The sequence below is a fragment of the Pungitius pungitius genome, chromosome 17 (genome assembly GCF_949316345.1).
Source record: "Pungitius pungitius chromosome 17, fPunPun2.1, whole genome shotgun sequence".
Taxonomy (NCBI): domain Eukaryota; kingdom Metazoa; phylum Chordata; class Actinopteri; order Perciformes; family Gasterosteidae; genus Pungitius; species Pungitius pungitius.
Genome location: NC_084916.1, coordinates 11,342,465 through 11,357,645, shown reverse-complemented (window position 1 = coordinate 11,357,645; position 15,181 = coordinate 11,342,465). Strand labels below are relative to the sequence as shown.

General features: G+C 42.6%; 1 protein-coding gene across 9 annotated transcripts in view; it reads left to right on the top strand.

The window, feature by feature from the left end:
- The window catches only part of elmo1 (engulfment and cell motility 1 (ced-12 homolog, C. elegans)), a 74,982-nt gene that overhangs the window by 57,918 nt on the left and 1,883 nt on the right, over positions 1-15,181 (top strand). For all 9 annotated transcript variants that reach the window (XM_037473920.2, XM_037473918.2, XM_037473919.2 and 6 more), the window contains 4 exons: positions 6,526-6,689; positions 9,871-9,983; positions 12,811-12,918; positions 13,597-13,679. In XM_037473920.2, the coding sequence (XP_037329817.1) occupies positions 6,526-6,689; positions 9,871-9,983; positions 12,811-12,918; positions 13,597-13,679 (468 nt within the window). The remainder of the gene's footprint in view (positions 1-6,525; positions 6,690-9,870; positions 9,984-12,810; positions 12,919-13,596; positions 13,680-15,181) is intronic.

Sequence of the window (15,181 nt, the reverse complement as noted above, 5' to 3'; positions counted from 1 at the left end):
GGTTTGTTTTATTGTTTTTGCAATTGTGAACGTGCGATCGGACAGTGTGAATGTGTGTTTGTACTGGCATTGCAATAGAACGGTGTGTTTGAGGCCTTCTAGGTTTTTTTTTTTTTTTTTTACCGTTTTTTTGGGGGGGGGGGGGTTTATTTGTATGAACTTGTCCAAGAGCACTGTGTGAATGCCGAGCTTCTACCCAGGGACCTGCTTCTTTTTCTTCTGTGCATTAGTTGTTTTCCTTGCTAATCAGAAAAGAGAGATCAGCAACCATTACCATCAAACCATCACAGTTACATGTGTGTTAGCAGAGATGCACAGCTAACATTTTGTTATGTTGTGTTTCAACACAATGATAACCTTATTTCATGTATTTGCATTGGTTTTTTGATTAGTCAGTGTGCATTCCCTTGATAAATATGAGTAATAATTTTGTGACCACACAGTGTAGACTTGATACTTGAAGGCTCCTCGGTTCACTCAGTGTCTTATTGTGATTAGGTGCTGGAAGAAAACTGTACTCTTCATTATTAATGTCACCTGATCCTTTTGCTGAATCCTGGTTTTACTCAAAGCTTTTCCGAATGCATATTTCACATTGAATATTTATGCAGAATGAATAGCAGCACGTAAAGGTACAAAGCAGCTAACTAGCTGCGTGACACTCAGTCCTCGAGTCCCACTGTGAATGGAAATAAGCTAATTCAATGCAAAATGTGTTTGGTGCAGTCTGGCTTCTGTAGCCATCCCTAAATTGTCAACTGGCCTTGCTCTCTGCAGTGTCGGACCTTTGGTGTGAAAGGCCTAAATGGCGGCTGTTCGTATTATTAACTGACCTCAGTTTCTAGTCCACCTCAGATCCAAAAAAAGGTGATGTTTTCCAAATATCATTTATACTCCGCGATAAGTGCATTATGGATAGACTCCTGGGTAGGGATTGTTTCAGATGGGAGTGATTATGTGAAATATAATAAAATAATGGGTGTTTTGATGTCCTTGAATGGATCTTTGATCACAACCAATTTAAACATCCCTCCGGGAAAAATTAATGCAGAACGTTCATATTTCCTAACAACAACCGTGCCATAATAACACACTCATTAACGCAAAGCTTAGCACAAGCCAAGGTCGACACTTGGCCTTCGTCAGCATTTCTTGTCTCACAGTAAGTGGCGATTTCCCAGGCGACTTTGCTCCCCAGTCATCCTTATGGGGCGTGCTGCACCTCGCATGGAGCCTGTTGTTGAAAAGAAGCTCCTCTGACAGTTTGTCTGGGCTTGCACTCTAAATATGGCAACAGCTACGCCGCTGTCGACCCTGAATCACTCATGGGGAAGGAGGAACAGGGTTGAAGGAGGGAAGTCTCCACGTGCATTGTGGGAGTATTGGGAATTCACATGGATATTGTGCAGTGACCCTTTGAAAACGGGCTTCACAATGGGCTGAATACTCTGCTGCACGCAAAACCGCTCATAAGAACGTCCCACTCAGCGCAGTCTTTCCTCGACTCCTCAGCAGCACACCTGCCGTGACGGAGTTGCTTTAGCCATACAGTCTGGATCAGGGAAAAAAAGACTGAGTGTTGTTTGCTTGTTTTTTCAAAGCGTATTCTTGTTTATTCTTATTTATCCCGTCAGGTGTCTAAACTGCACCTCATTTGATGAAAGCACTCCCTTGGTTCGACAAGCAATGCAACCGACAAGTGTGGAGTAGATGGGATGAGCAGTTAGGCCAAGGACAGGCGCTGGTTCATAATGTATAATGCATGCAAGTGACGGATGGATCCGTTTGAGTGCGTGTGGAGTACGTGTACGTTTCAGTTACCTTTCTTCCAGTTCCATGAGGTGCAATAATAGTTGCTTTTCACTGTGCTTCCACGTTACATTTGCCCCTCATCATCCTTTTATTCAAATACCCGGACACGGGGTATATACATAATTTAAATTTTAATGGATGGAAAGTAGTGCCTTTCCCCTTAGTTGCTCTCAGCAAACTTGATAAAGAGCCATGGCGGGGCTGTCAGTGGAGCTGAATATGCTATATATAATCTTGGAAAGTGTCCGCAGCATTCATTTCTCGTTCCTCACCCTCTATGCATTGTGCTCCAAAAGGTCATCACTAGGGGGGCATATTTTCAACATTGATTAATCATTTGTTCTATGAAATGCCAAAAACTAATGAAAAATGCCCAGTATGCCCATTCAAAGGACTTGTTTAAAGTCCAATACCCAAATACATCAGCTGGTCCTTTTTATTTTAGAAGCTTTTTTGCAGTTTGTTCAAATAATCGACTAATTATTTCAGCTAAAGCCATTATGTACTCAACAGTCTTTTACTACTCTTCATTGTTCATTCTGAGCATCATGTGACCCATATATTCATTTTGGTACATTTGTGACAGTCGTTGGCCCACGTTGCCCCTTCATGTCATCTACAATGTCTCTAAGCATTATAACTCTGCCACCAGCAGCACGGACCGGTGTCTATAAAGCAGCTTTTTGCAGCGGCACACTGCGCTGTGGCCAAAGCCAGGCTGCAGCATGTGAGCCGTGTAACGCCTGTCAGACGGAGAGCTGTGTGTTGTTGTGCTCCTCAAAGCGTCCTCTCACACTGGATTGCTGGGGACAGTTGACGTTGTTGGCATAAATTAGTGTCACTAGCTTTTCATGAAGGGAAACCTGAGGTAAGCTGGTTCTATATCGTGGAGTGGAGGAACAAGCGTCACATTAAACCTGTCAATACTGGATTTGTTTAGGTGTTGACTCCACTCTGGTACTCCAGGTTTAATTTTTTGATGTATCCAAAAATATAATTAGCAACTGCAGATCTGTTTGGTGTTAAAGACTTATATCTTCAACCACAGTCTTGTCACATTTTCTGTCCAAGACTACTTTCTTTTTCATCTTTATTCAATGTATTTTTATCAGCAGCTAAATTTAATACAACCCACTGAAGCACTCCTCTGTGTACAGCATTTAGGAGACAGGCATCCTTTCATATCCATCAATGTGGCATTGTTTTATTTCTAAGGACATCATGCTCAACTTTAAAGGAGATCATTAATTGAACATGGAACCCGCTGGCAGGTGGGGGGAAATGTAATTACCACTTGATTAACAAGGGATATTCTCCTTTTCTGCTCAATATGTTTAGGGTACAAAATGTGTGATAATGCTTCCTTTTGAACGTTTCAACACTGAATCCAAAATGACGGAAACAAGAAACTGGCACAACACCACGAAAAACATTGTGGCTAGATCTTACACATTGTACCCTTTTTAAATGCAGTAACACACCTCATGCACAATCGATTGCTTTCAGGGAGTATCAGCAAAGTCATTATTTTGCGATTATCACCTTATTTGCCACCAAAGTGCCTCTCCAGATTTCCCCACCCAAGCTCGAGGGGCGGGTGAGCTTTTGACTGACAGCTGGTAAATGATGTCATTAGCATCCCTTTTAGGTAAATGGAGCGGCGTGCTGGCGACCGTCGATTGGTCGGAGATGGAGGGAGTAGGGTAATTTGTTACGGCTGTTGCGCTGGCGAGGATGGCTGGTAGGGGCTACTCCAGGAAGAGGGAACTGCCCAAACCCGTCCTGTTCTGAGGAGCAACAGGAAGGAGGACAGGGCGTGAGTGTGGGTGGAGGAGTGTGGCAGGAGGGTCTGCGTGGCCAGCTCTTCATCACGTGTGCCAGACGGCGTTCGATTACTTTTCCTGACAATTGGTCTGTTGTCTAACGCTCCCTCCGAAGAGCTACGGGGAACACATGATGGCCCCCGTGTTGAAAGAGATTGAGGAGCGCAAGAGGGGGGGGGGGGGGGGGGAAGTAGAGGGAGAGTGAAAAGGAAGGTGGACCAGATACAGGAGAATAGATGAATCTCAGATCAGCAGCTGTGACGGTGAACCGTTGGGCACAAAGATCATCATGAAATGCAGCCGATATGACTCCAGGACCAGAAAGAGTCTTAAAGGCTGTGAGCTCACCCTGCAAAGTTTCTTCCTGCGCTGAGGTCATCTCACCTCTACCAAGGTGCTCTCTTAGCAGTAAACCGACGAAAAAGAAGAATCAACATAAAATATTCATAATGCCCCTGCGCCCTGTTGAGAACGGACCATGTGTTCGCACTCAATGTGATGAATATTCAGGGCGTTAATTAGCGTGAGTGCAGCCACATGGTCCAACAGGATACTTGTTTTCTTTCTGGAGACATGACGTGCAAACAAGGCATATTAATGAACATTCCCCTGGGGCCGCTCTGCTGAGACACCGCGGCTGGATGGCAGAGCAGGAGGAGGTTGGAAAGAGAGCGGCACGTGACGACACAATCTGTGTTTCAACACTGCTAAAATACAAAAAAGTTTTTTTAATGATTTCAGGGAACAATTTTGGTGTTTTGGGGTACTGCAAATTGGTTTTAAAGCTCATTATCTGGTATATATATTTTTTTTTAATTGGCTTTCCAGATACGCTGACGGACCATTAGTAATTTTAATGGGGAAATAAATTAGTTTGAGGCTTAATTATCAGGATCGTATTGGTGTGTGTGTGTGTGAAAATTTTTGAGAGGCAACTCTGTGAAGTTTTGATGGAAAGTAGTGGATAATAGTGATGAATCTCTAGTACCATGATTACAAGCTGTGGCTTCATCGATTAATCTGCTCATTTTTTACCTCAAATAGGAAGAGGGTTGAAGGCCGGTCTCCTGTGGGTTTTAGATCTGCTGTTAGCCGAGCACCTGAGTGTCCCTGTGTGGCATACACATTACAGGGAGAAAACATCAGAGTTTACCTAAATATCTTTCAAGTTATTTAAGCTGAGGGAGATGAAACACAAAAATGCTCCTTTCTGACCTCAGTCCAGATCTGACCTCTCTGCAGGTCATGTAGAACGAGTCATCAAAGGTGCCGACCTTCGCCCTCTAGTGGTCGGTCCGTCTTCTGTGACCATCACGCCACGGTATCCAAATGATTTCATGAGGTTAATATTCTGCACACAGGGCCCTAAGCGGCGCTTTTTTTAATTTACTTTTTTAACAGAAAAGATCACGATATCCTGTCTGCCCCTTTGAATGGGGATTTGAAGGATGTGCTTGTGCTGAGTCACCAGTGTTCTGCATCAGCTTTAATGCCAGTCAGGTCTGGATCACACAAAGCAGGGCCTCACGTGCACCGAGGAAGGTTTCAGTCCGATCAGACTGTGAGGATTCTAACTATTTGTCGTATCTGATCACTTAATACGTCTGAAATATATCTCCATTTGACTCAACCAGTCTGTTTTCTGTTGCCGTTGTCATGCATTTATTTTTGAAGGTCAATTTGTAAGAAAACAGTGATTACCGCCTCTGATCATATTTGCATACCGAAAAAAAAATAATCCCTGGATTAAATTGTGTAATCAGTGAGAAAATGACACTTTTCCCAGTATTTTTTGTGGTGGGAGCGGAGTATTAACTTCAGGGCTTATCTGATAAGAAGCTATAAATGGGTTAATTCCTTTTTGTGGCACTCACTCACTGTACAGCAGCAGCATTACTGAAGGGGACTTGGAGCCCAGACCATTTCGTAATACAATTTTACACGGCGAATGCAATGCTGATTCAAGAGGATTATCCTCGATCGCCTTTGTTGGCTTTTTGGTGCCGGTTGGAGGTTTATGATGTTCATATCTCATTTTTGGCAGCTCAATTCCTCCACTTTTAATGCTTTCACCCTGGCTAAGTCTGACTATTGAGTTCCGAGGTTACGAAGTTGATGAGTAATTGCTTTGCAGTAAACTTAAACAGTTTGGGATGTTGCTCACTGGGTTTTGCCATAGCTGAGGTTGAGGAGCCGGATAAAACAAGAGTACAGAAAAGAAGAATGAATCAGTTATAAGGACCAAAACTACCTCTGGGTACATACCACCACACAAATCTCTTCTTCACTCCAAACTCTTCGACGTAGTGTGACGGCGTCCTTTTCACCAGCTGACCACTTTCTTTATTATTTTCCTTTTTTTGATTCCTTAAACCTGAGGTATCCCTTTCAGTCTGTTTGTGGTCTGACAGTTGAGAGGATGGATATTGTTTGTTCCCGGCTGATCGTTTGATTTTCACATAAAGTCTTCACACAGAACTGTGTTTAATTGTCTCTTGACGGCAGGAAAATTGCTTTTGACACAAGAGTTTTTCTATTGTATTACCTGAGTTGATCACAATGAGGATGATGATTGGGAACAAGCCACAATTAAAGGCAAGTTCTGTCATGCATTTCACTTAGTCATGGTACTGAGGAGAACAGCTGATTAGCCATTGCAGAAAAAGTATTCTTTGCTCTTTTCCTCTTAAAGCTCAAAGCACCGGACTGGATTACTGGCTCCAGTTCTGACAAAAATAATAACTCCTGGGAACTGAGCGGGAGTTTATATGCCGTTATAGGGATATATGGAGTTGGTTTTTACTTAATCACTGTACTGACTCTGTTTTTTGCCCAAACTCTGTGCAATCTGCACCTGTGATGATCTCGCCGTGCCTCTTCTCCTCTGCAGGTAATGCAGGTGGTGAGGGAGCAGATCATGCGAGCGCTGACTGTCAAGCCTAATTCCCTGGACCAGTTCAAGAGTCGCTTGCAGAACCTGAGCTACACAGAGATCCTGAAGATACGCCAGTCCGAAAGGATGAATCAGGAAGACTTCCAGTCCCGCCCCATCCTGTGAGTCAAGCGATCAATGGCCAGCGTAATGGAGGCACGCGGGTCAAATGGTTGTATTGTTGGTTCGAGGTGGACCACAAACGAGCTTTGGGAGGTTGAGATCACGACTAACTGCTGAACTCAATGTCTCATTCATACTGTTGGTCTGAAGGCCTTGTTTAGTAAATCCACTCTGAATACAAGGAATAGACGTTTTTGGAAGACTTGGAGGTCTCTGCTCAGTAGTATTACCTTTTTCCACATCTACCATCGATGGGTCTACAGAATCAAACGAGAACTATTAACATCAGCAAAATCAAAATGCTCAACCAAACGCCAGCTACTGACATGAAGTAGGTTTCTCCTGCGCTCTCATGATTGAAATATGCCTTCAATTAAAATTGTCTGCAAATGGCATTGCAGGCGAATCCTCCATTAACGACCTTGCAGCTAACAAAGCCCGTCTGCGATGGATCACTCATTGACTGACTACGGCTGCACAGCCTGTAATGGAGGACATTGTTTTATCCTGCCTGTATCTAATAGAGTAGCTCGCAGTATTATAAAATAGTCTGAGAGCTTGTCCGTCTGAACAGTAATCAATGTTGAGCCAGCCTCATTGAATCGATATTGATGAGCTGCGGACTACATTTTAACAGCCAATTGGAACTAAAGCAAAGGCAGGTTTGGAAAATTCACCATATGAAAATGTAGTTTTATTCAAAATTGAATTATCTAACTAACAGTGGTTTAATATACATGACACGCTGAATCCACTATTTATTATGGGGAAAACTGTGAATCACGATGCAACCAGTTGACATCCGATCTCAGGCTGAAATGGAGACTGCAAGTAAAAACATTTTATCACCTCTTATCACGTAATCACTGTTAGAAAGCATCACGGGCGGATGGGTCTCTCTTGAACAATTTGAGACTGCCTGAGGTTGGACTTTTCCTTAAATCAATACAGCACAGTCATGACTTGCAAACACATTGAGCAGAGCAAGTCAGCGTGCAGAGTTGAAAGCTCTGTGTTTGCTGCTGTAAATTAACATAGATTTAGACATTAAAAGAAGGAGCTGGAGGAGCTGTCATGGTGGCAGATCAAAGCTGTGCCTCCTGCTTCTTGTCCCTACGTTGACTCTTTAAGGTGTTTCTCTTTCAATAGGTACAACACTCTTATTTGGAATGCTCTCACAAAAAATGTAATCGACTCCATGAATCCATGCAGCAGGTCAACTCAGAACTGCTTACGATACACTTTCTAAGGAAACACTAATAGACAACTTAGTTGTAAAGAGGTCCTCAAAAAATGATGGTGAAAAGTGGTTTAATGTGATTCATTATTGATTCCCTGCTCCACCTGTGCATACATCTTTTATTGATACACAGGTCTCGCTACTATGCGTTTCTACAAAGCTGTAAACTGATTTGGCCTTACTTCTTAAATGATTTACCAGATACCAACCAAAGTGCTTCCTTTATTAGCTGGTCTACCATTACAACACCTGAGCCCTTCAATTCAATTATCTCTGCATTTGTAGGAAATAATCTGTTTAGATCTATAATGGTACTTATTCCTGAAAGGGCGATACAGCCCAAACATCCGATTGTCCTAGATCAGTTTCCTGTGTCTGGGTGAGTCAGCTGCTTGTTGAAAGACGCTGGAGTGAAGGTCCGAGCACAGAGACTGCCAGGATAAGCCAGAAGAATAGGAAAAAGAGGACAAATATGTCCTTAAGAACACCTGTGAGGGAAAATTCTAGGAAATGATAGAAATGCAATGCTTTTACATGACTAGAAAAGCTGAAATCCTGTCAAGGTCTCCCTGCTTCTAAAGAAAGGGAAAGAATAAAAGGGTAAATTGTAAGAGAAAAGACTCTAGTATAATGATGAAAAATGAAGATGCGGAGCAGCAGTGCTGTTCAGCAGATGATATAAATAATTTATGTCGACTAGTGCTGTGTGGTCCACATTCATATGCAACACAGGCACGCGTGCATGTAGAAGCATGAAATAATGACGGCGAGGCCTAACCTCTGCACAGCTTCCCACTGATCAGCCTCTCAGGGACGCTACATGACATATCTCTGATTGTGTGAACATTTGCATGCATGTGTGGTATGGAGGACTAAAAGTGCCACAATTAAGTAAATAAATACACAATTAAATAATTACTTAAATGTGTCATTAATTAATTAAAAATAGAATTAATACATAAATGTGTTAATAAATGTGTCATTAATTAATTCAAATACAGATTCATGTTATGTAAAATACATATATACTTATTTCACTATTTACATTTACATTTCATGATCCTGCGTTGCAGTGCTTCATGAATTACTTAAAACTGTCAAACTGACCCATCAAAGTCAGTGGGCGGGGCTAACGCGAATCCAGTCTGATCCATTGCTTTGGTAGAGTACCTGGCCACGGCAGTATTTTGTTCCTGGCCCAAACTCTTTGTGGCATATAGATGGCCACCATAAGCTCATTAGGTCAGTGATATTAGCAGATAAACAATGCATCTTTCTAGATGTTTCATTACAATTCATGTGTTTGCAACAGGTGGAGATTTGTTGTCCACGTTGGGGTGGATGGATTCAGTCGTTTAGTAGCTCTGCATCAATCCAGTATCCGGAATTGATTTGTCTTGACTTGATACACAGGGTAACCAATCAGGCGTTAGGTTCCGCCTACCAGCTTGGGTCAGTTTGACAGTTTTAAGTAATTCATGAAGCACTGCAACGCAGGATCATGAAATGTAAATGTAAATAGTGAAATAAGTATATATGTATTTTACATAACATGAATCTGTATTTGAATTAATTAATGACACATTTATTAACACATTTATGTATTTAATTCTATTTTTAATTAATTAATGACACATTTAAGTAATTATTTAATGATGTGTTTATTTATTTAACTGTGGCACTTTTAGTCCTCCATAGTGTGGAAGTATTTCTGTTTGTCTGGCATTCTCCGTTCCCCACTGACTCCCGTAATGCAAGGGATTGGGCTGAAGGCTGCACACTGCCACAAGTGCTGGTAAATGTAAAACGATTCCCTTGCAGATCTACGTGCAGCTTTTACCTCACTGTCACCTTGTCTTAAAAACTGAAAGGGTGTGGTTTACATAATTACGGTATTTCTCCTAAATTAAAGAATGTGTTAATTTTCTGTTTCGCTGTAGGGAGCTGAGGGAGAAGATCCAGCCCGAGATTATGGAATTGATCAAGCAGCAGAGGCTCAACAGGTTGTGCGATGGAACCTGCTTCCGTAAAATCAGTAGCCGCAGGAGGCAAGGTGAGAAACAAAAGGAGCACCAACAGGTCACAAGCACAAGGGCACGTCGCCCCGCGCTGTGTTCACAACGGTAATCCGTGCCCTCTGGCTCTTTTTGCCACGTGCACAAAGATGGACAAAGCCAAAAGCAGAGTAAACACACATTTATTACATCAAGTGGTCCGGAGGAATTCTAGACAAAGCTTTGTGAAGAGAAATGAAGGAGGGATGAAAGAGCCAGAGCTCCACAGTGCAGCATGGAACCTGCCACGGGTTATTAGACTATTTGTGCTTTGGTGGATGTTGACGATGGCGACTTTCAGAGGACATCTTAAATTGTTTACAATCTTGCAGTTATATGAAGGGAATAAAGGTCTATTTCTCTGTGAATGCGTGCAACTACCCTTTTGACTTGTAGCGTGAATTTTTCATAATTTTCCTCTCCAATGAAACCGTAGAGAAGGGGAGAAGGATAGAAAGGGATAGATAGGCTCAGATAGGATGGTATTTGATCCATTTGGCAAAATGTCATGTTTTACGCCCACTGCCACTGGAAAGAAAAGGGTGAAGGAGAGAGTTGTAGTGTGACAGTATTATAATTGTTATGAAGGGGAACTGATCTCAAATCAGTCAAAACCCCACACACAAATGTAACCTGATCCATGAGTACCAGAGAGTCCACACACACACATTTTAGCAATCTGAAATCAAATACTAATACAATAAAAAAGTAATCTTAGAAAAGATCTGAGCCATTAAGTTGAAATTAGTGATAAATAATTCAAATCTGAAGAATCCATTTGTAAAACTGCTTGGTATTTGTGTACAGATTGGAAGACGCATTTGTGAAAAAACAAAATCACACATCATTGGTTGTAAACATTTGCGACCATAAGTTTCCTCCTTTTATACAGTTCCTCACTCAAAGAAGATTTAATCCGGTTTATACGTGAGGCCCTCACTCTGCTTTTCTCCTCCTTGCACTTTCCCTCACCCTTCTCTGTCCACCTACACAAATTATGTCCAAAAAAAGGCCAGTGTCATCAGGAAGTACATCTACTAATGCATCGTGGCAGCTGTCTTCCAGATGTTTTCAAAGATTAATTACAGAAAAATAAAATATTGGGAGGACAACTGATTTTAAGTCACATCTTACCATATCGCTGCTGTGTCAAAGTGAAAGTGGCCAGTCGAGTTGCACGTGGTTTTAACGTGCTGCAACACTCTCTAGCTGCAGGTGTGTCTGCCTGGTGTCACGGACGTGCTGATTCTCCAGAACGCTCTCCTTTTCTGTCTGGTTTGCGTGTCATTTTCCTTGTGCGTGTACTTCATTCATCACGCTCGTCTCACCCGTGATCATCTATCCTTTCCTGCCTCTCCTCTCTGAGCAGAGTGCTTCTACACAGTGAATCTACGCATTGCCAATATGGAGGGCACTTTGTCCTTCAGTAATTAGGCAATCTAAAGAAGAATAAAAAGTTTACATCATTTGAAACTTTAGTCAAAGACAACTTGTCTTTATAGATACATAAAATGTGTCCACTTCTCCCTCAGCTTCTTATATGAAAATGGGTCCTGCAGCCTGCATGGACTCATTCCCTTTATCAAATATAAATAGTGCTTCAGTGCAGAGGACTCGTCACTCTATCACTCTACCTTCCAAAGTGCTGTTCTGCCCATTACACAGGGATGCTTCTTTCTAAAAGCTCAGGTTGATAGTCTTTTGAAATATTGAGGTAAAAATGTTACTTGTGCAGTCTTTTAAGTGCAACTCGGTGACATGGGGCTCAGGAGAGTGTTCCTTGGATATATTCTGCACTAAAGCAAAAATAAACTTAAGATATTTGGCCTGATTCTGTGAATCTTAACATGTTGTTCACCCATTTTACAGCAGAATCAGAGAAATATAGTTTGAATAAATAATAGAATCAAATTCAGTCCAACATAGAAAGTCTTGAAGTAGAAGGAAGATCATATGCGCTTGTGCAGACACACACACACACACACGCTATCAATTAGGCTCCTTATTCACTCACTGTGGACACTCTGCACCAGCCAAGTGTCTATTTTCAACAATTAGGGTTTGGACAGTTCCACCCATGCAGGCGCCAGTCAGACCTCAGAGTCCACTCAATGCCAGCTCAGCTCGGTGCACCTTGGCAGGAAACCACTAACAAACATGAGGCCAGCTGCAGTTTACAGACACAGCTGCTGGGCACCGGCTGCTGGAGGATTACACATCAGCCAAGAGGAGAACTCGCTGATCATCATCAATTATGAAGTTTTGGGCATTGTGCGCTGCCCTGCCTTTAACACAACCTGGCCAATATGCTTTCTGTTTGTTTTTCTCGCAGTAAAAACTGTCTCAATCACTCAAAGTATAGTGTTGCATTATGCAGTAACGCTCCTTGTCACGGTAATAAAACAATTTCTCTCAAAACTGCTCAAAATTCTAACTTTTCTAAATGTTTTATTAAATGATTTTGGTATTCTAAAATCTAAAATTTCATCAGAGAGAAACCTTTGGAGGTCTTAGTCCTGTGATCTTTGCTCCACTGTGTAGATTTTTATTGAATCATTTTAAAGAATGATGAAGGCCAGCTATCTGAATTGTTGCCAGTCAGGATCCCTCCTTCATGCAAAGCATTATGGGCCATCTGTGGATTTTTTTTTTTTCGGTCACAGATTTCTTGTCATGCAAACTTTTAATTCCATTGACGACTCCATCTGATCCCGTATGATGTCTTATGCCCACCGGCAAACTGACGCCCCCCCCCCCCCCCTCTCTCTCTCTCTCTCTTTCTTTCGTTCCTCTTTGTCCCTTCTGTCTTTTCTTCTTTTCTTTTAGATAAGTTTTGGTATTGCCGTCTGTCTCCGAACCATAAAGTCCTGCACTACGGAGATTTGGAAGAGAGCCCTCAGGGCGAAGTGCCCCACGACTCTTTGCAGGACAAACGTGAGTCTTTTTTCCACTAATGTGACACAGTATCAAATGTCATAATGTGTATTTTCTAAAACTACGCAGCCTCCATCCTCACTGGTATCATACATAGCTCCAACATACAGAGTGACCCTCATTGGCACTTTATTGCTGACTGTAAAGTAAGTGTGGGACAAGCCTCGACTTTGACAGGAGTCAAGGAAAAAGCTGCGCTAAAGATTTTCTGGCTGTGTTTTTTGTTCTCCTGAAACCTGATTATTGTACCTCTGAGACAGCTGTGGCCTGAGGCATTATTTTTCTGGACAGGCGGCCTGTTCTTGTTCTCGTGGTATCTCAGACTCACAACCACCTTTCCCAGAGGATGTACTGATTACATTTTGGAGGTCAGCGGTCAAGGCCTCCGTGCTCTCGTGAACATACTGCTGTAATGACGCCATGCATCAGAGTCACATGGAAGAAGATTAACGTATGTGGTGGTCAAAGGTCACGCTGACCTTGAGCTTTGGCCATTAATCCGTAATGAATGTTCATTGGGAGAAATGTCATAAGAACGTTTAATAGGATGATGACGTTTTTAACAGACATGGATGCAGTATATAACTGCAAGGTGGTAATTCTATCTCCACCCGTCTGTGGTGACCCAGTTGTAACAGTGTTGTTGTTGTTGTTAACTCACTTGTGTCCTCTCTGCAGTGCCTGTGGCTGATATCAAAGCTGTTATCACCGGAAAAGACTGTCCTCACATGAAGGAGAAGGGAGCCCTGAAGCAAAACAAGGTGTGTGTATTTGTGTGCACGTGTGTCTACACCTGCACATGTGTGTGTGGGTGCGTATTGAGGCGAGGAGACTTGGATTGTCAGTCTAATTATTTTGCCTTGGGAAATAACAAACGACTTGTCTCTCAGTGCTCAGCGCAGAAAGACGTATCCAGTAGTGGAATTGTGAAGGCAAGAATCCCAGAATAGTCCTCAAGCTGAGGTCAAAAATCACAGAGCGGCCCAAAACATGACGCCTTTTCTTTGCTGTTCAAATTTGAAAGTAACACATTGAGCCTCAATCTGGATGAAAGAGCCGTCTTGTCTGTGTACACATCAGCCTCGTCTCTCGCACTTTGCATCTGCGCCCCCCCCCCTCACACACACCCCCATCCGCAGGACTCTGATATATTGGATAAATCGCCTTGAAGACAAAGCAGCACGGCTCCTCTCTACTTTGTCTCCTTCATTACCAAGTCGATAAGCACACCTTGTCTGGGGGAGTGACCCGAGGGGTCTGCGGCCTGTCCAAGCCTTGTGAATAAGAACACAGGCGCATTTCATTACTCACTTTTACAAGAGCGGCCAAAGTCACCTCTGTGACTCAAGGCGTAGCTGGCATGTGGGTCATTTGTGGGACACGGAGACAGAGGTGGGAGTGTGAAGTGGCCAGCAGTGTTAGTTGTAATTATTCCGTGCACATATACCCCTGTGAGTGTGTGATCAGATTCCTATTCAAATAACCAAAATGTTCACAGAATAACGAGCTTTGTGGCCATAAACAAAGCTGTTAATGCACTGCACCGTGGGGATTACACTGGTTTCATTGAACCCACATTTAGCTGCAGTTGTCCTGCGTTTCTATGGAGACTAAAATATCTCTGATAACATGGATTGTCCAGAAAGTTTGTACGAGCATTCCTGGTCCCCTCAAAACGATCTAGAATCCTTTTGGTGATCCCACACCATCTTAACATCAGAATCCACGGTCACAGTGAGAATTTTAGCATTCAAAAACCCACCGTGCCTACATACGGCCCCACTGAGCTCATAGCATCACCATGGACCCTTTTATTACACATTTATTTAAACCCCCCAGTCACTCACTCAAATGACCTGCTGCATTAGTCAATCAGATGCTAATTTCACACAGATTACAATCAAGCATTTAAGCAATTGTGTTCATGTGCACAAATGGGATTCATAGTGTTCCAGTTTCATTTCCTACAGAGGTCCACAGTGGACTTAGTTGTAATACACCAGAGAGCATATATCACATCATATTCCCAATCTCCCCAGGCATTTTTCAATATATATGGTTCTGAGGGCCTCCCATGTATTTCTCTCTGTGAGCTCTACTTCGCTGATACCCGATGCGTTGATGTGCTGCTGATGCAACGAATGTTGACAAGGCGTGTTCAGAGGGAGATTGTGTAGTTATGGCAGCATTGTGGTATAAATAAATCTCACCCATTTTTTTTTTCCTGACACCCTTTTTATTCTGTCTCCATCGTTCCCTCTCT